The sequence below is a fragment of the Mugil cephalus genome, chromosome 18 (assembly GCF_022458985.1).
Source record: "Mugil cephalus isolate CIBA_MC_2020 chromosome 18, CIBA_Mcephalus_1.1, whole genome shotgun sequence".
NCBI classification, from domain to species: domain Eukaryota; kingdom Metazoa; phylum Chordata; class Actinopteri; order Mugiliformes; family Mugilidae; genus Mugil; species Mugil cephalus.
Window position 1 is genome coordinate 3,947,736 of NC_061787.1, and position 20,522 is coordinate 3,968,257.

The following is a 20,522-nucleotide window of genomic DNA, read 5'->3' on the forward strand; positions in this document are numbered from 1 at the left end:
CTTTCATATATTTATTTATCTATTATTACTTATATTTTTGTGTCTTTGACCCCCCCCCCACTGCCCTTAAAGCTACTATTAGTAACAACTACATCTGATCAATAATAACAACAACTTTGTCCTGGACTTTGCATTGCTGCACATCTCATACAGCCTCTGTCCTCCGCCCCATTCACTTGTTACTGTTATATGTATATAAGATGATGTCTTATGTATTTTATATATTGTAACTCTAAATTTCCTCTCTTGTTTCTTATAAAGTAAAGAACATTAATCCGCTGCCTCCTAAAGGTGAAAGTGTTTTCCAGCTGCTCTCCACAGAGTGTGAATCAGTCTGGAGTTGTACCTGTGCTAAGGGGTAGATGGACTGCGCGTGGCTCTGCACCACAGGTCTCTGCTCCGACGATGACTCTCTTTTGCTTCTTCTGCGTCGCCGTGATCTCTTGACGGGGTCGTTCTGCCTCTCCTCAGCCTCGCTGCTGTCTCCCATCACCTGGAAGCAAGTCAACGAAGCATTGAAGCACACGCGCACATAAATGTGTTTCCATTTAAGGCAACTTCACACTTCTTAGCTAATCCACAACGTTTCACGAGGAAACGCACTTTTACTGAAGTACCTGGAAGCATCAATTAACAGTTCAACTATTTACATGTTCACAAGAAAATGTTTATTCACGAGATTTCTGTCTCGTGTGACTTGTTAAAAGTTCACAAACGGATCGTCTTTGAGTAGTTAGCGCCAACTACATTCATAATAATAATCTACACAATATATATATAGATGTGTGTTTTCTTAATTTTCTCCCACAAATTTCAATTTCTTTAAATACACATAAAAAATTTGCACATACAAAAATAATTTTTTAACCTGTGTATTATTTAAATCTCTCCATCAGTTCATCTACACTCATATAGCAAATTAAACTATTTTTTCCTAACTTTTACACACTAATCTTACCTGCAGCTTGAATTTCTCATCATGTTAATATTTTTATTGCTACAATATATCCTCAGTGTGACACATTGAGCTTAAATCCTGTAAGAAACACGCGCATTATTCCCAAGTACGACCACATTCAGTCCCATTTACATGTAACAGACAAATCATTTCTATACGTGTCACCTTGGGGTTGAAGTTCACGTCCAGCGCCTCTGAGTGGACCGGGTAGGGGGAGAAGTTCTGGTGCAGGTGCTGCTGGTAGAGCGGCTGGTGGTGAGGGTGTGGGTGAGGGTGCAGGTGCGTATCCGTCGGGCCTTTCTTCCTCAACAGGTTGTGAGGTGGTTTGCGAGGACACGCGGACAACACGGACGAGGCCTCGGAGTCTGAGTTGAGCGTCTCCGTGTTGGTGTACTGGCCGGAGGACGGGGAGGTGACGGGGAGGTGCTGGGTGTACGTCCACTCCGGGTCGTGCTGCGAGTCCGTGTAGTAGGTCTCGTCCGACAGTTTGCGCCTGAACTGCCGCAGCGCTGCGCCCCAGCCGCCTTCGTCGATCTCCTCGGAGTCGGACCCCATCTCGTCGTAGGCGGAGACGACGCCGGACTCCTTCTCCAGGACGCTGAACACCAGGCTCTTCCTCTTGGTGAGCAGGCTGGGCCGGGACAGCTGAGAGCTGTGCAGCGCGATCCAGTTACCGTCCGGGCTCTGGAGCACCGAGGACGCACCTGGATGAACATCAGCAGCAGAGGCACCGCTTAGAAAGAGTCCTGTTCACTTCATTTCTACCTGTACTCGTGGGAAATCTATGTAGATATGCAGGCATGAGAACGGGATAAAAAAAAAAAGTTGACATAATTATTCAACAATACATTCAGTGCTGCTTAAGAGTTTTTGGCCTTTCTGAATTCTCTACATTTCTACATACTGAAAGGAGACAAAGAGAAGCCAATCAAACAAATTAAATTAAAGTTATTATACTTGTGGTGCTCCTCCATACTTTATGTTGTACACATATATATATGATGGATTTGTGTTGATGTTTTTGGGTGAAAATTCCAGAAAAAAAAAAATATGAAAAATGTCTAATCAACCAAAGATTTCGCGAGCCCCCCTACAGTACCCCTGTGGAACCCCTAGGGGTCGCAGATCCCCCTGTTGTAGACCTTTGCACTGGAGGCGGTTCTACTGATTTTATTCCAACCAGGTTCGAGTAACATGGAGAAGGAAAGTTTTATGTACGTGGTAATAACTTTATGGAAGGAAATCTTAAAACCCTCCACAGGTTGACAGGTTTCAAGTTGGTACTTAAGATGTTTTACAGCAGGATATTAAGTCTGATAATGTTTTTTTTATTTTATTTTTATTAATTTCTTGATTGATAGAACCATGATGTAAATAAGCCTCCGGGTTTTATTGTGCTATCCTGACTTTTTTTTTCTTTTTTTGCACTTTTTTTTGCAAATCAAATCAAATGTGTATTTGTTCATTCAGGAAAATGAGCCAATATTACATGTGTCAGGTGATGTAAGAGACCAGTTTAGAGTCCATCTTTTCAAAAGTGTTTCCAATCAATGTGATGAGGCTCAGGTGCTGGTAAGTGTCCCGCTTGTTCAATAAATAAATACATAAATCAGGGATTTGTCTCAGTCTGATCTTCACAACACACGTTTGTGTTGAAGTGTGTGATGGCAACAGACAAATGAGCTCAGAAAAAGACTCTTTGTTGCTCATCAGGCTGGAAAAAGTTAGAAAACCATCTGTAAAAAGTTTGGAAGCCACAAATAATCCACAGACAGACTGAGAACAAATAAACACGGAGATTGAAGACGACTGTTCCCCTCCACAGGAGTGGTCCACCAACAAACATCACTCCATCATTGTGGGAGAGGAACCAGAGGAACCAGAGGAACCCAGAGGAACTTCTAAGCAGCTAAAGGCCTCTCTCACATCGGCTGAAAATAACATTTCTACCCGTCTGCAGTTCGTTAAACATCGTGTGGAAAATGAAAATCCACTGATGTTTGGAGTCAATGAGCAAAGGAGGAAATTCTGAAGGTTGCAAAAAAAAAAAAACTTTAAGCGGCACTATACACCGATCAGCCACAACATTAAAACCACTGACGGGATCAGTAAATAACATTTAAACCATCTTGTGACGTTTCAGTGTTCCTCTGGGAAACTAGTGGACCTGGTATTCATTGGTGTGGATGTTATTTAGACATGTAGCACCCACCCAGACCAGAAAGGCCCCCACACTCACACCACAGGACACCCTCAGAAGGACCATGTCCACTCTCTGATGAGCCACCAGTGTGTAAGGACGACCTCCACATTATTAGGAAGGTGGTCATAATGTTATGCCTGATCATTGCAGTAGTTTATTCTTCATATATAACAGTTGAAAAGATGAGTAGACTTTAAAATGAAGAAGGTGAATGAAAGTGAATGAAAGTGGCTTAATAATAATCAGTAAATTCATGTTGAAAAACTGAAACTTTTCTTTGCATCACTCAAAAGTTTATTAGACAATTACAAAATAAAATAATTCAGAGGCAAATTTCCTTAAAGGAGCCGTCGTTAAGTACATTCCCATCTTCTACACACTGTAAAGACAGAATAAAAAAGAGAGAGGTCACTGAACACGTCTCCAGGGACATCAAAATAAGTCAAGTCAAAACCCTTCATCGATTCTGTTTCTGCCCCTAAATCAGTTTTCAGGCTCAGGATGAAGGAAACACTGGACTGTTAAGGTGTGAAGGGGAGTTTGGGTCATTTTGGAAAAGGGTTCATGAAGTTATCACATCGGTCACAAGACTGGATTTTGAGTTCTGCCCCAGTCTTTACGTATTAGGAAACCTTAAACCCATATTGGAAAAGCCTTCACCTGTTCACCAGGATAATGAGAAGGTGGAAAGAGACCGGCTCACAGAGCTTTTGAAGGAATATCTTCTAATAAAACGAGAAAAGGAATGTTTTTAAGATTCTATTCTTTACACTGTAGCTAAAATACATTGTGGTTTGTTTTTGGGGGCTGGTATGAAAATGAAGATGGAGTTGGAACTGGTGTAATACAGGAACAATATGTGATAATACAGTGAATAGTGGACAATGAATGGATGCGTATGTGTTGTGGTGATCACCTGGAAAGACAGTTTAACATATCGAGCATGGACTTGTTTTACTTGTCATGAACTTTTTATTTATCTATCCAGGTATCTGTCCAGATCACATGACCAATTTAAGACGACGCAGCGTCACAGATTCTCCGTTTCAACTTTTGCAGAAAGTTCGATCTTCAACCTATAGAGCAGTTTTTAAATTGTGTTGATGGACCAAGTAAAAGCCATTATCCACATATATTTGCTCCTCTACTTATCGTTGTCAATACTTTTCTTACTATTATAATTTTCCTTTTACGAATTTTGTTCTGTTTTCATATTTTCTCTTTATGCCTTAATTTAGATGTATGTGGGTATGTGGGATGTAATTTGTATGTGGGTATATACATATAGGAAGGTATGTGTTTACATGCGTGTATGTTAATGTATGGACACGTCTTGGTTTTATTACCCGTTTTAATGTATTTACTCATTTCATTTATTTATTTATTTGTTTGTTTTGGTAAATGATATTGTTATTTATTCATTCTATTTGTGAGCATAGTGGAGGAAAGTTCTGTAAAGTGTCTTTTTTTTAAAAAGTTCAAAAAACAAACTATTATAAATAATTCACGCCACACTTTTTCCTGAATGTTGCCGTCACGTTAGTGTCCGTCTGGTGCATCACTTACTGTAACACCTGATAGTTCTGTACAAAAATGCATTTCCTGCATTTTAATGAAAATAGTTCTAAATAGTTTTGTGTTTTGCTAAATTTGTACATAAGCTTTCGAAATGTACATTTCTTTTTCATTCTACGTTATAAAAGTTGTTCGTTTTCCTGTTCAGGTTTTATGGTTTTAGTCTGGTTTTAGGTCCAATGTGTTAATACAGTTTGTGGAAATGTAAAATGACACAGGTGAGGTTGAGCTGAAAAGAATGAAACCAAACAAGGCAACAATGGAAACTGTTTTTAAGATGAAATAAAAACCAAGTATCTAAAACATCCAGTTATACTCTGGACTCCAGACGGTTAAAGCATGTTTTCTGTTGGATGCTGTTAAAAAAATTTAAATTTGATAAAGTTTAAGTCATAAAAAAAAAAAAAAAAAAAAAAACACCTGACACTGATGTCGTCAAACCTGCTCCGCTCAGAGTCAGCGAGTGTGATATTTACTTGAGTTGTCCAGACGATCCATGCTCTTCCAGCTGGGTAAAGACGTGGCCTTGGCCTCCCTCTTCAGTGAAGTGTACTCCTGTAATCCACCTCCACCTCCACCTCCTCCTCCACCTCCACCGCCACCACCGGCCCCGGCTCCTTCCTCCTCTGGACCCTTCTCCGGAGAGTCGTCACTAGTGAGGGAGAACGCTGACCGTGAACGCTGCAACAACACAACAACACGGATCCGAACTCAGCTCACATTAACTCCACAGCAGAGGTCAGAGTTCAAAGAGTTTCAACAACTTTATAATAAAGATATTCAATGTAAAACATGTTATATAGAATACCGTTGGTCCATATGGCCAACTTCTTCTTTTTTTTAATTTTTATATTGATTTTCTACATTATTATTATATTTATTACCTGCTACATCTGCAGTAACATGTAAATATATAATCTGTGTAATTCCTGTTCACTCTTACAGTCACGTTTCCATCCTGAATAGACAATTTTGGACAGTTGATACATTTATGGCTTAGTTTCTTTTTTTGTATATATACTTTGTGTTGTTTTTGTTTTTTGTTCCTTTAAAGTGTACTTACACATCATGCTCCTCACTTGTGCCTTATATTCACCCCCTAATAAACTTTGCTGAATCTGAATTTAAATCTTCCTCTAAATCAGCCGACTGTGATTTAACATCACCACCAGCAGGTGGCGCTAGAACACAACAGAGGAAATGGCTACACAAGGAAACAAAGCAATAAACAAACTACAGATCATGTGTTTCATCGTAACAAAACACCATGTTTTTTTTTTTTTTGTTAAGTCTTTACATGTCATCAATGCAGCTATGACTCTTTTATGATTAGAATAAATTCCTTTTAAACATCCATGTTCAAGTCACAGCAGCGTCAGGCAGATTGTTATGAAGATGTAATAAGTTTCTTTCTTTTGTAAATCTAGTTTTCAAACTTTTTTTTTTACTTCAAATTTACAGTTTTGAGCAACTAATAGTTTTTTTTTTCCTAAATGAACAAGAGCAAAATAGACAATAAAATATCCAATTATAAATATTATACTAAGACAATAAGTCTGTCTCACATGCTCTTCATTTAAAAAGGAAACCTCTCGCTTAAAACTAACCAAAAGTAACTGGACTTTGATTTACTTGAATGACTATTTATCTATTGAATCGTTTCTATATTGACTGTGTAGTCATGGCAGGTCCTGTCAGTTTAGGACAATGTGGAATAAACTAAATTTATAATAAATTAAGATTATTTTGAAATGCATTTCTCACTTTTGCTGTGTCTCCATTCATGTAACAACCCCTGATAGTATCATCGTAGTATTCTTCTAAAAACTGAACTGAATTAGGCTCCTGACCTCAGAGCTGTGACATTAAAAACGGGCGCAGTGCGAGATGAAAAGGTAACAGCGTTGTTGTACAGATGTGGTTGTTGAACGCGTTGTTCGTCTCAGTCGCCGTGTTTGCAGAGAGCTGATAAACAGGGCTAATTCCACGGCGAGCTGAGCGTTTGAGGAGGAAGAGGCTCCCCGCGTGTTTCACGCCACTTTGATCTTCACTGAGCGAAACAGCAGGAAACTGAACGGAGACGAGCAGCTTTGATGCTCCGCGCGCACAAGGACGGAGACAAATCTGCACGAGTCCCTGTTGACTAGTAGCACGAACCATCGCCAGATATGTGTGTGTGTGTGTGTGTACTATCTCAATAACTGCTGTGTTGTCGCAGTATTGTGTGTTCTTTTGACAAACCTACAACCTTTAGTTCAGAGCCATATATTAGAGAGAGTCTGTCCAACCAGGGAATGGACCATCTGATCTGTCCCTCTATGCTGATTGGTTCTGAGCTGGTCACGTGTTTCATGGGCGCCATGTTGGATGCATCTAACCAATATTCACCCATAGAGAAGTGGCAATAACAGAGAATAAAGTTGGATTAAAAGAGGAAACTCCACCATGAACAGAAACAGGCAAAGTTATGGAGCAGAAGATTAGAACGAAGAACTGGATGTCAACTGATTTCTAACTATTATGTGAAGTAAATGTCAATGTCTCTCTTTGACGTTTGTTAAGATTTTATATAGAAAGATAAAGTCGTACCATCATTAATGTGAACCTTGATCTCAAAAACACCACTTTACAAGTGAATGAAGTTTGAAGTTAACCAAGCCTCATGTTAGCCAAATGCTAGCCTTATGCTAGCTAGTTATCTAGACTAAAGGCTTAGAAAAAATAGCAGCTAGCATCATATATACTGTGAAACCCATGTGTTCATGTGATTTATGTCCATAGATAGACACATTTAACTGACACGTAACTTTGTCTCTGTCACTATGAAGTTATTATGGCTAGCGTGCTAATGTTATAATGATAATACTAAATAACAGTAAGACTAGTTGAATTTTCACTAGCTCTGAGTATTTATAATTTTTCTGAGTAATTCCAACCTTTTAATGGATGAACACGGAGACTGAGGAGAAGGTAAACACAGCTCCATGACTGATGAGGTGATTGGGCTACAAAGCATTTTACAGCTTATTTAAGATATTTAAAGTAAGTAGACGCTGGGATATTTAAGTGAGGACCTTTACATGTTGACAGATGATGGCAATAACATTTATAGGCCCGTTAATGGTGAAAATAAGACATAGCATAGGGTTACACTGTAGAATCTTCCCTCTGATGTAGCAAACATGGCGCCCACGATTTGAGTTGGACAAACTCTCTAATATTTCGGTGGACTCAAACTCAGAACCTTCTGGCTGTGAGGCTTCAGGCCAACTACACCACTAAGATATTAATAATTTATTTAAATTACTTTTTTTTTTTTTAAATCTACTTTAGGCAGATTCTGGGAAAGTATTTTAAGACTATGAATAGATAAGTAACACATGTGGGTTTGTTTTGTTCCTTGCTGGTGTGTTTTATCCCTTTTCCAAGAGGGCATACTGTATCTCTGTAGTCTTTGGATTAGCAGGATTAGTTTTTAAGTCTTTAATCTGGACCCCAAATACCGTCACTATACACACACCATACTGACTGGTGAACAGAGGATTCCTAAATCTTACGTGCTTTGAGCAAGGATTAATTTAAAGCGAGTCTCTCTGATGACCACGAACAGCTACAATAATCACAAATGACAAAGAACGTAATAAAATCACATCCTCGTTCTCCTGATTTTTGCCCTGCATTAGCAGCAGCATGGCCCCCGTTCAAGGCTAGAATATGTGATGCAATGGGATGCACTTACTTCTTCACATGGATGTATGAGGAGTTACATAAAGTTTGAACACAACGTGCCTGTAGGTCAATCGACCAGCGCAGCGTCAGGAGAAAATTACTGTGCACGTGCTGTTAAATGGAGCGAGAAACAGCTTGTACAACGGAAAAAAAATCACCCATCTTTAAACACAAAGTGGACAGCAAAGAAGCAAATCCTCCTGACCCAGCCTCAGCGGTTCACACCCACTAACAGGCCAATTTGTTTTGATGTCGGCCGTGTGCAAATCGCTTAACAGAAACTCACCCAGAGCGAGTAGGAGGACTTGAGGGGGTCTTGTGGATCTTGCGAGGAAGCGTGAGGCTGAGAGGGAGAGGGCAGTTCGCTGGGCTGGATCAGAGACTGAGGCTGAGGCCAGACAAAGTCGTACTCTGTCTGCATCTCTGATCGCTTCCTCCTCTGAATGATCTGAGGGGAAGGAGAGGAAAAATGGGAGCGCCTAAAAACTACATGGCATAAAACAAGCTTTACTTAAATAATTAATTGCTGCAATGAATGCAAATTGGCAAAGGAAAATACAATCCCGCGACAGCATTTTTTAGTTCTTTTTTTTTTTTTTTTTTCCTACTTAGCCATGAATAATTTGCTATAATGAAAATGCAAAACCCATTATTGAAGCTTTCATTTTGAATTTTCCCGGCACTCAAAGTCTCCAAATACATTTAGTTTACTTCCAAGGCCAGGAGAAAAGTTAAAAACTGAAAAGCAATCAAACAGAGCTCGCAGTGTGCATGCCAATGAGGAGATTCAAATGAAAGAAGGTGTAATATGAATTTTAATGTAACGCAACACAGACAAAATAAATTATCATGTTGAAAGACTATCTGCCCTGTTCTCACATCCGTCAAGGTGAGGATGGAGGTGGACGTCTTAATATCCACACATATGTTCCTTGACGAAGGCCGAGAACAAACAAAAATAAAGTTTCTCAACCTACTTTTTGGACAATGGTCGTGGCAAGTTCCTCTATGAGCTCCTCTTTGTGGTCCCGCAGATACCGAGCCTCATTCTGCTTCTCCTAGACACACACACACACACACAGATGTTTTGTTCAATAAATATAAGTACAAAAAGGGAAAGGGAAGAATGAGGGGAAGAATGAGAGGAACAGGAGGAACAGGAGGAACAGAGGTCGGTCGTACCAAGCTGTCACCGTACTCCTCTGCCTTAGCGATGGCCTCCTCTATAGCCTCCTCAGCGACACGCAGGGCGACTGTGAGCGTCTCTGCCATACTGTGTCCTGTCATCACACACAAACACAACGCATGTGAACATGTGTACGTACGGCCAGGAATTAATTCTGATAATGGTGGTCATGAATGTGACATTTGCAGTGGAGTGAATGGAAGCAAACGGACTGGTAGTCATACACGTGTATAAATATGGACGACGTGTCATTGGCCAAACTCCAACCTCCACCTCCACCAGTTATAAGGAAATGTTGGATTATACACTGAACCTATTTATTTATTTCCAACTTCCACAGTTCACGGAGGGGTTGGCATGGCAACTTGTAGTTATCACGACGTCACATCCTGTTTCTGTAGCATCAAATAAGTAAAATTAAACTTATCCAAAAAACAAGTGACACTTGAATATGCACAAGTATTATTTTAACTACCTAAAATTAATAAAAAATCATCCTTGAAAAGTGGAGTTGGAGTTGATGGCCTATACTGCAGCCTCCAGCCACCAGGGGGAGCTCTACTAGCTTTAGCTTCACTTTAAAGGAGCTAAAGTGTTAAGTTCCACCATCGATATTTATTTACAGTTTACAGATTTTTTAAAGCTAAAGTTTAAAGCTCAACTCCCCACCAGTCCTTTGAACCTGAAGAAGCGAATCATGTCTTCAAGAAACTCTACAAGTCCGGTTGTGTTTCTTTAATGTTTTTGGATAAACCGTAACCTGGATGACTTCGCAGACATAGTTGAGTAAAGAGCTTCAAAAACTACCTGCCATGCTAATAAGATATTAATGATTCCCTTTAATGATTCCTTAAAACTAAACATGTTGTGTCATCATCAGGTCAAAGTTTTTATCTGGACATTCTCCTCCAAAAAATAATCAAATTTATTGTTTATTTGGGTGCGACTGTCTCATCTTAATGAAATCTCAGAGCTCCGGTATGAGGAAGATTTTAGCGTGTGGCAAAAAATAAAAAATACTGCCTGCATGAAAAAGGGATGGGTTCATGGAGAATTAGCTGTTGTGTTTTAGCCCGCTAACCAATTCAATTAGAGATTGTTGCAGCAGTGACGGAGGATAAAAATGTAAAAAAAGAAGCTAATTTAGACAATTCATTACGAAGCAAAGCAGCAAAATAATAAGTAACAGGGATGTCCAAAATATAATGAACAGTCCCTGGAGCTGGCTCCGAATGTGATGTGTCAGCTAATGACAGCATGTCTCTGTAAGAAAAAAAAAATAGAGAAGGGAAAGAGAAGGAGGGAACATAAAGGCACCAGAGGCTCTGTAATATCACGCTAATAAAGCAACACACTTCTGATCCTCTTCTCGACAATGGTTCATGCAGCTTATTTCACACGAGGATGAAACGATGACCCACCCACACTTCCTCCTGACTACCTCCGCCAGCTACAAAGAATTGGATTATACACTGAACTTATTTTTAAAAACCACTTTACTGAGCCGCTGACATGGCAACTGGTGGTCGCCATCATGTCACATCCTGTTTCGATTGGAAACTTATCCAAGAAGTTGACACTTGAATGTGCATGTAATATTGAAAATGACGGAAACCATCTTTGAGTGTATTTTAGTCCCGCCCACTAACACGGAGGAGGTGGAGCTTATGACCTACACTGCAGCCTCCAGCCACCAAGGGGGAGCTGGACTTGCTTTCTCTTCACTTTAGAGGAGCTGTTCCACTTCAATCCATCTTTATTTACAATCTATGTCACACACACACACACACACACACACACACACACACACACACACACACACACACACACACACACACACACACACAGCACGTTTGTTTGTGGGTCTCTCTAGAGCTGCTATTATCTAAATGGCGGATCTGGATCATTGCACAAACAGCTCATTATTACCGGTAAACAAATGAAATCTGCTTTATTGGGAAACTGGGGCTGTTTACTTGCATATTTAGTTTTCGTGTTTAATTGTACATTCAGGTGTGTGTGTGTTGGTCTGTTGTGAGTGGATTTTACATGTATCCAGTGGATTTATGTTTAAGGATTAAAAGAAGACCATTCAGTATTTAACTGTCTGTATGAGTGTGTGTGTGTAAATAGTTACACAATGGACCTCATTTAAAACTCAGAGGCATCATAGAATTATAGACAACAATGATCACATTCAAAATCATTCACTGTGAGTGAAATAATGCACAGGTTCAAATATAATATATGTGCAAAGTGACTGTGCAACTGCCGTAAACATTAACATACATATAAACATACATACGATTTCACCTGGGAACTGAATAGGCTCTCTTTAAATTTGATGGGGGAAATTTAAAAAAATAAAAAATATGTAAAAAGAAATGTCTAATCAACCAAAGATTTATCAACACCCCCTGCAGTACCTCAGCAGACCCCTAGGGATCACCCCCTGTTGAAGCTATGATCTATGGAGAAGGGGCGGGAGTAAATAAATTTATTGCTTAATTTTATTTTATTTTACTTATTTATTTTTAAGATTGTATCAACTTGTACTATAATTTCTGTTTATCTGCTCATACACACATATGATTTGCATGTTGTACTTAATCAAAAAAAATCAACCATTAACTCAGGATGAACGGAAAAGCTCAACCTTTCAGGAGAAAGTGGTGACAGAACCAGAGAAAAAGCCGCTTGTCGCTCACCTTCACTCTGCTTGTAAAAGACGGAGTCGCTGCCACAGACGCTGCCATCGTTGTCGTTGCTTCCCTCGTGAACGCTGCTTTCTGAAAAGGAGCGACACAAAGCCTTCAGATAACAGCTTTCAAACTGTCAGCGCCATGCAAATATTCTGCACATATCATAACATATAATAATGCTCCTGCGTAATCTTTCTCATAAAAGCAGGTTACGCTCCGCACAATGCCACTAAATCTCTTTTTGTGGCCTTGTCAACTGTGCTCCCTCTTTCGTTTTGTCATGTTGTCAGCCGCATTGTTTTGTTTCTTCTGTGTTTCTATTGTGAACGTAAAAACAACGTTGAAAGAACGAGACAATTCATCCGATAATTAACTTTCGGGAAGATCACACACTGGTACTTTCTCACAGCTTGCAAGAGTGTCTTGTTTTTTTTGTTTTTTTCTTTCAGTTTTCAGGCCAAGCCTCATGTGAGTCGGTGCTATATTTTATTCAAATAAAATCTGCAGTTACAGAAAAGGGACGCCCAAAATGGAAATTCTGCGGTCTACTGTTTAGACAAGTTTGTTCAAGGAGCCGTGAAAGCCCAGAGAAAGTGTAGTAGTTACAGGATCCCCGCCTTCAAAACCACATATTCCCTTAGTGGCCCATTAACTCCTGTTAGATATCTCTCCTGTGGTTTCCATTTACTGCGGCCTTCTCATCGGTCCAGCCGTAAAAAAAATGAAAAGAGCCGATACTTGGATATGCAGCTTATTAAAAAAGCAAACTGTCAGATGGAGCAGGAAACACAAAAGCAAAGGGAAGTGACCTTTCTGTTTGCTTCAGGTACATTTCCATCTCATCCCCGGCCAACAGGCCGGCTCAAACATAGATCCAGACATCACACAAACTTGTTCCAGTTCCGCTTCTGGTCCTCACTGCAGCTGTTTTCCATTTTAGTGTCCAGAGCCAAAACAAAACCAAACTTGAACCCGAAAACCATAGGCCTCGATCCAGGACTCCAGCCCCCGGTGCTCGGAAAACAGAAGCGCAACCAAACTCCATGACTCCCGTTGCTCGGCCCAGGTCCAAGCCTCGAGCGTTGGTCCAGTCCCGTCGCTGCTCCTGCTGGACGGGTCTGCAGTCGCTGGCTGGATGCGCAGACAGTCGAAAGCACCCTGTGGTTTCGGTGGAAGCCTCGCTTCAAGCAGCCGGAGCCACCCGCTGATCTCTGCCATGGCCGGCGGAAACGCTGCCAAGGAAGGAGCCCCGCCGTAACAAAGCCATCACTCTTCTATGCTTTTACAGTGTTTCCTTCTTTGGACGAAAACGCCGGCATCTCGCACGAATGTAGATATGGATGGTGTCCAAAAACGGAAATGCATCAAAATCAAAGACATTTTCTCCTTTTTTTTTCTTTTTGTCCAGCATTTACACTGTGAGCTGTCAGATATGTCACACCACTGCAGCTTTTCTGCGAGATGAAACGCTGTTTGTCAAATCTTTGCAACATTTCAGTGCGGAGCAATCACAAACTTTACCATTACTTGAATCTGACATGTAGTGCTCTGCTCTACACTGTCTCTCTACACACAACGACATCCAGAAGCTGCTCAAGAAGCCAGATTTATAACTTTGTGTCAGATCTACAACTTGTAGTACTCTACTATCAGTCTTCAACATATTTCAGGCCAAGGACCCCAAACTGATGGAGAGATTAATATATGTGTCTATATTAAACTCAAATATTAGTTTGGATAAATGGACGGTGATGGGAGTGAGCTGCACTGTTAGCTTCTATTTGGCTAATATCGCAAATATATACAAAAAATGTCCAATCAACCAATGATTTAGTGACCCCCCCCCGCAGTACCACTGCTGTGTGGTGTGTTTAGACATTCATTTAAACTGTGTTAGTGTCAGGGAAGGTTGGCATATAACAGAGACCGTTTAGCTCAGTGATTAGCTCGTTGCATCATGTTGCCAAAAAAAGCTGCCAACAAAAAAGTCACCTGACGCCCGGAGCTCTATGTCTCTCAGTGGTTGGACAAGGACAGAAAAGTCACCCTCTAAACACCGTGTACTTCCCGTAAAAGTAAATTTTGTTCTATATTTATTAGCTCACCACCACACATGTAGAGGTGCTTACTACATAGGCCTTTTGGACGTATAAACCAAGCTTTACTCAACTTCCGTCATTGGTTTTCATGCCGTCCTGTGTGTCTCCATCTACGAGCCCAGTCCTCCCAGTCCCATGGTGTAACGCGTCCCCCGGACCATTACACTCCCCACCTGCTCTTCCCTCCCAGAGCCGGCTCACCTTGACTGAAGCAGCGTTCAACAGAGCTGTACTGTTCTCGCTTGGTTAGAGCTGAATTATAGTTTCTGGCGGTGTGGAAAGGGACAATGGCGGGTGGGAAATTACCTGCGGCAGCTCAGGACAATGTCGACACAAAGGGACCGCTGTCAGAGGGAGCGAGACGCCTCGCAAGGATCACACACCGACACACACACACACACACACAGAATAAACCTCTCCGTCAGTCACATGGATGCAGCCGCCTGGCAGCGTGTTACCTGGTATGTACGGTCTTCTTCATGTATGTTAGGGCATAATAATCATTTTCATCACCAATTCTCATCAGATTGCAGTGGTCAGAGGCTTTTTATTTTTTTGTTATGAGTCGGAGGTGTCCTACTGTCTTAATACAAGCTCTTAATTAAAAAAACAATATGAAAAGTATTTACACAAAATTCTCGAGGTCCTTGGTATTTCTGGCTCTCTGTCGGCCATCTTGATTTTAAGTAAAAAAAAAACCGCCACCTGGCCAACTGGTGGCAGTGTATGGAGTGATGCACAAGCATCCACTGTGTTGGTTATATATACACAACGCCAAAACGCACACATGTACAAAGAAACAGCTTTTGAATAGCCGTCCATTGTAGCGGCCGCTATGCATGAAAGGGCTAATCACATACTTTCACATAAAAAAAAAAAATCTGAACTTGTGCAACCCCTAGTTAAAGTGTGCTGCAGTAGTTGGGATGTCAATACCTGCAGGTTTCACATTACAAACCTCATTCACTGGCTTAATAATTAACCCTTCAGTCGTCTCAGACACATATACTTCTGTGCTTTCTCTCAATCGTTTCACAATTTGTTTTATTTTGTTATTTTTTTCTGTTTTATTAATTCCATTCTCAGAACCAGCTGCTGAAATTCAAAGCACTTTTAACTCCTCAGTCATTTCTAATACAATGAACGCTACAGTGAAGCGAAACTGAATTTGCTAATTAATTACTTTTAATTTGCATTGGCCCTCTTGGGCGTTGGGTATTTACAAAGTGTTCATTCACACATCAGCAACCTTTTGTCTTTTTTTTATATTAAATGCAACGCACTGCTTGTCTAAAGCGCTATTTTAAACTCAGCTATGCGCCATTAACACTACCACAGTCAAATAAAAAGAATAATAGAAGAGTAAATATGAACACAGCTATGGATTTAAGTATCACATAAAAGCTGTGCTAGCTGCAGCAGCTCCAGTTTCAAACCCTCTATACACCAAACTCTTTCCTCTCCAACATCCCTGCTGTCAATGAACACTGATCCCCGAGCTTTGTGCGTTACACCGCTACCGCAAACTACCGCTACCCGAGCCAGAACTTGTGTTTTGAAATGTTTTTATTGACTTTTTTTTAAGCCGATTGATTGGGTTGAGTGGAGTGCGGGCGGAAACCGAAGCAGTTGAAGGAAACCCACGCTGACATGAAGAGGAACGAGGAGACGCCACACGAAAAGAAGACCGCCGCCCGGCTGAGGTCCGTCTGTGAGAGTGCAGACAGACCACACAAAACACAACTACTGCAGCTCCTGGATTACGTTCAGCAGCACAGGATACTGGTGGGGTTTTTTTGTTTGTTTGTTTGTTTTGTGTGTGTGTGTGTGTGTGGCAGCGCGACAAAGCCTGAGAACAAGTGTCTTAGTGGCTTTGATACCAGACACTGCTGTTAGCAAGTGTTCACACACTAAGATGCTGCTGATTGATTGATGGCTGAGGCAAACACACTTCCCAACAGCCTCAGTTAAGAGTGTGTTCAAATGTTAGCATGCTAACACGCTGAAATAAGACACTGAACGTACTGTATGTCCTCATCAACGCAGCACCTTTGCCTCAGTAAATGTTGATGAGCTTTGGGTGATTTTCACATTAAATTAAGACAATTGCAATAACTTGCAACTGTGTTTTTATGGCAACATGCCGTGCACAGCTATCATCCTGTAACAGGCTTGGTTAATGTGGTAGGCCAAAAAGTGAATAAACCACAACTAAAGGTAGTTTTACTTTTACAGTCTTTAGCTACTCATATTTATTCTTTGATACCGCAACTGGCCAAGAGGTCCTGTAATTTGCATTTAATTCTTATTTAGTGTAATGCTTATGAATAAGTATCGTTTAGTGGTAATTTCCAATGGAATTAACTTGGTCAAAACCATTTTTTATAGTCAGTGCCATATTTTCACTCTCTCTCCAACAGTGATGCAGGAAGACTGTGTCTTTACTTCACTATATCCAGCTCCATTATTATTATTATTTTTAAGGAGCTATTTGCTAACTTTTTGCAAATTTTGGAGCAGGGTGCCCAAATTCTGCATCTCTACTAGACTTTGGACCTATATCTTTAAATACAAAGACATTTAGTGCATAAACAAAGTACAATTGGACAAAACATGGCCCCATTAATCCTACAAACTTCAGTCATACAACATTAACTTTGGTGGAGTCGACCTTGGTAAAAAAAGATAATATTTTTTTTATTTTATATATTTATTTATATTATGTTTATTCATTTTATTTTATGAATTTCCGTTTGTCTGTGCGACACTGACTAACACGCTCCACTTGCATCCTCTCGCTCGCTGCTCGTCTTCTTCACCTCACAAGATTCGAGCTGCCACGAACTCAACAGCGCCCCCCTACCATCAATGTATCACAACGGTCTCATCTGGTGATTAGTGGAACTGCACTAATAAATAGCCCTGTGATATCTTTGAGATGTTTTATAGTTGAGAATAAAAGAAAACGACTTTAATTCACCATGTATTGTTGTACTTGAATATATTTTGACGAGAAGTATTTTTAATCGCGTGAAATATACCCAATCTAGGGTTAACTTGTCAAGTTTATACACTTTTACTTACCTTTAGAAAAAAAAAATATTAATTATGGATGAAAAACTAAATGGAGTCAACATACTGCTTTTGCAACACCACACATCAGTGTCCTCTCAGAGTTTTTCAGTCTCTCACTTCCTAATAGCTGGTGGTATTTGAATGATATGCTTTTTTTTATGCAGAAGAAACCAACCACCCGATCAATTTTGCCCAAATGTCAAGCTCCAGTCAGCAATTCGTTTGACATTCCTTGAAATAAATGGATTTTCATGATGGGAGAGAAGGGGAGCAAAGGACTGGTAGTGTATAAATAAATGAACCAGTAAAGCTCCACTTAGAGCTAACATTCCTGAAGTGCCAGCAACAGAAGGAGGAGGAGGAGGAGGAACGAGAGTCCAGACGGTTTCTGTTCAATTACAACGCAGCATCTGGCAGCACACACATCCTCACAAGCAAATTCCTCCGAACAATGTATAACCAGCTGGTTGGTAGGGGCAAGCAAACAAACCCTGCATTAGGTTTAGTCTCCCCTTCAATTAGGGAGATAGTTGGGAGTTAGACTCAGCTTTCATCCAGATGAGGTGAGTTAAATCTGTCAGGATAATAAACAACGAGACAAATGATCCAGAGTCTCCTATAAAATACTTACCGACCACTCCAGACGTCTGCAGTGTTTGATCCTAAGGCAAACTTGGCCTTTTGAGGCTTAAATGATGGAGGTGAAATACAAAATGAAGGAGCAAAATGTCAGCAATAATTAGCTGCAGCTCCCAGTCTTTCATTTGTATTCTTTCAGAAAGCAGCCAATGTCACCTGCAGGCCCCGGCGCTCGCTTAAAAGGACTGACGTGACGAGCTAAAAAGCCTTTGATTGGGCTAATCTCGCGACTGCACGAACAAGGGCAAGAACAATGCTGTGGAAAATGAGCCAGAACTCAGCGGGGAGTGCCAGAAAATGTTTAACAGGCAGCAGATGAAAATGCTAGTACCACACAAGCCTGCATCAAATGAAGACATAACAAAAAAAATAATGATTTTGTAAAAGAGAATCTAAATTAAAATCTAAAATGTCCTTAAGATCAGACTGGGTGTCCAGACAAAGTCAGACTCAAGCGCTTTCAGTCCTTCACTCTGCATAAGAAACTATGAATCTAAATGTGCCGACATATGAGAGAAAGGTGATTCATTTGCTTTCTTTGGCTTTTTCCCCCCCAGCAGCAACTCCTTCTGGGCTCCTGTTTAACATTCTGCCCTCCAACCCTTACAGAAAGAGCACTGCGCTCTGAGTCACCAAACAACACTGACAACGGTGACAACATTCCCATGGGTGTCTGAAATACTTGCAGTCGGTTTATCTTGCAAGGTGCCCAAAATGACTGCAAATCTCTCGCAAGGCCGAGTGAATCAGACCAAGCGCTGCCACATCTGCTGCACTATTCTGGATCAGAGGCGGATCCAAGGTTGCCGGTTACATTTTTCATTGGCGGTGACTCACTACGTGAACAGAAATGGATCAGAGGAGCACGGTGCACAGCGTTCACTCTGCTTGAGTGCAATTCTCTCCTCTTCTTCTAACAATACTGGTCCTTGGTCATTAATCAGCCTTGGTTTCAATATGTGTAAGTGAATGGAAATTTTAGTGCCAGGGACGTTACATTTTTTAAGGGTTTCTTTAGATCAGAGCTTGTCTGCATTAGCTTATAAGCCTTAGCATGATTAGTATGGATGCAGAGGACAATAAAAGAACGATCCTGCCAGGTAAAGCCACTCACTGCTGTTACTGTGTAACTGTTCATCGTGATTTGCTGCTTTGCAGGTGGGTTATTGAGTCAGTGCATGGAAAAAGATGCCTACTAGCAAACCGCTGAATAAAGAATCTGAATTCATGACCTACTGCACGAATTTCCTCGAATCTAAAATAAAATAATAATACCCCACCAATCCAGCCCCAAAGGTCCCAGTTCTCTTGAAAAAAACTAAAACCTGAATCTTTTAGGGTAAAAATATTTTGCCTGATTCCTTGGCTTCTGCACTGGAAGTGTACGGAGCAGTTTCAATGATTCCTGCTACTGATGGAAGGTAAAATATCACGTTAATGTGCATTTAAATAAATCGGAATTTGTAAGGGGGGGCAGATTGTGGGGAAAAATTAAAAGAAAAATAAATAAAAATGTGCAATGAACCTGTTATAAATTCCCTTTGTGAGTAATTAAACATGCAATAGTAATATGTTAATTTGTTGAATCTAAGTTTGATTTAAATAGGTGAATAATTTTAGTCAGCACCTTTTGGTTGAGTCTGTTTTGAGTCAGGCAGTTTACAGGGCAGCTATGTGTTTACGTTTCTAGGGTCCTTATAGAGTCAGGAAGTGAAAGAAAACCCAATGTGTGTTGGAAAAGTTGGAAACGTAAAAACGGTGTCCTTATTCCCTGACCGGAGTACGATCACGGGTGAAGTGTTCCCAGCACAACAGTTTTTTTTTTTTGCGACCACCCTTCAGACTCCTGCACTAAACGATAATCCCACTTGTAACTTAGCAACGTCTGCAGACAGTTTGCTTAATACGTCTGTTTGGGGTTTGTTTTTATCAGAGTAACAACCAGACAACAACTGAACAATGAGCCAGAGAGAAAAATAACCACCTGTCCATCATCAGACACGCTGACCTGGCGCAGACACACACAAACACGAACACACAACAAACTCTTCTTCTGCTGCCGCACTGAAAAGATGGGTGCAGTGACAGAAAGCTTTAAAACACTCCACTCTCTTTTCTCTCTCTGCTGAAGGTGATAATATGTTCGAGCTTGTCTCGAGTCACCGTCGTCTTACTGGCTCGGCCTCCGACAGACGTTCAGAGGGAGATGACAGCAAACACTAAACGCAGGAGAAAACTGTGACATTCGTAATTCCCCATTCGAAATGAATTAGTGTCAAAAATAAATAAATAAATAAAATAAAATCCATCACTGCTGTACCTGATGTTGCGTTTCATACTGAATTTCATGATTGGT

General features: G+C 40.7%; 1 protein-coding gene across 1 annotated transcript in view; it reads right to left on the reverse strand.

Annotated features, from left to right (window-relative positions):
- The window catches only part of myripb (myosin VIIA and Rab interacting protein b), a 123,710-nt gene that overhangs the window by 13,606 nt on the left and 89,582 nt on the right, over positions 1–20,522 (reverse strand). The window contains exons 4-10 of the mRNA XM_047568455.1: positions 12,360–12,440; positions 9,648–9,745; positions 9,443–9,523; positions 8,752–8,913; positions 5,213–5,417; positions 1,124–1,662; positions 347–493 (exon numbers count right to left, since the gene is read on the reverse strand). Coding sequence (XP_047424411.1) covers positions 347–493; positions 1,124–1,662; positions 5,213–5,417; positions 8,752–8,913; positions 9,443–9,523; positions 9,648–9,745; positions 12,360–12,440 — 1,313 coding nt within the window. The remainder of the gene's footprint in view (positions 1–346; positions 494–1,123; positions 1,663–5,212; positions 5,418–8,751; positions 8,914–9,442; positions 9,524–9,647; positions 9,746–12,359; positions 12,441–20,522) is intronic.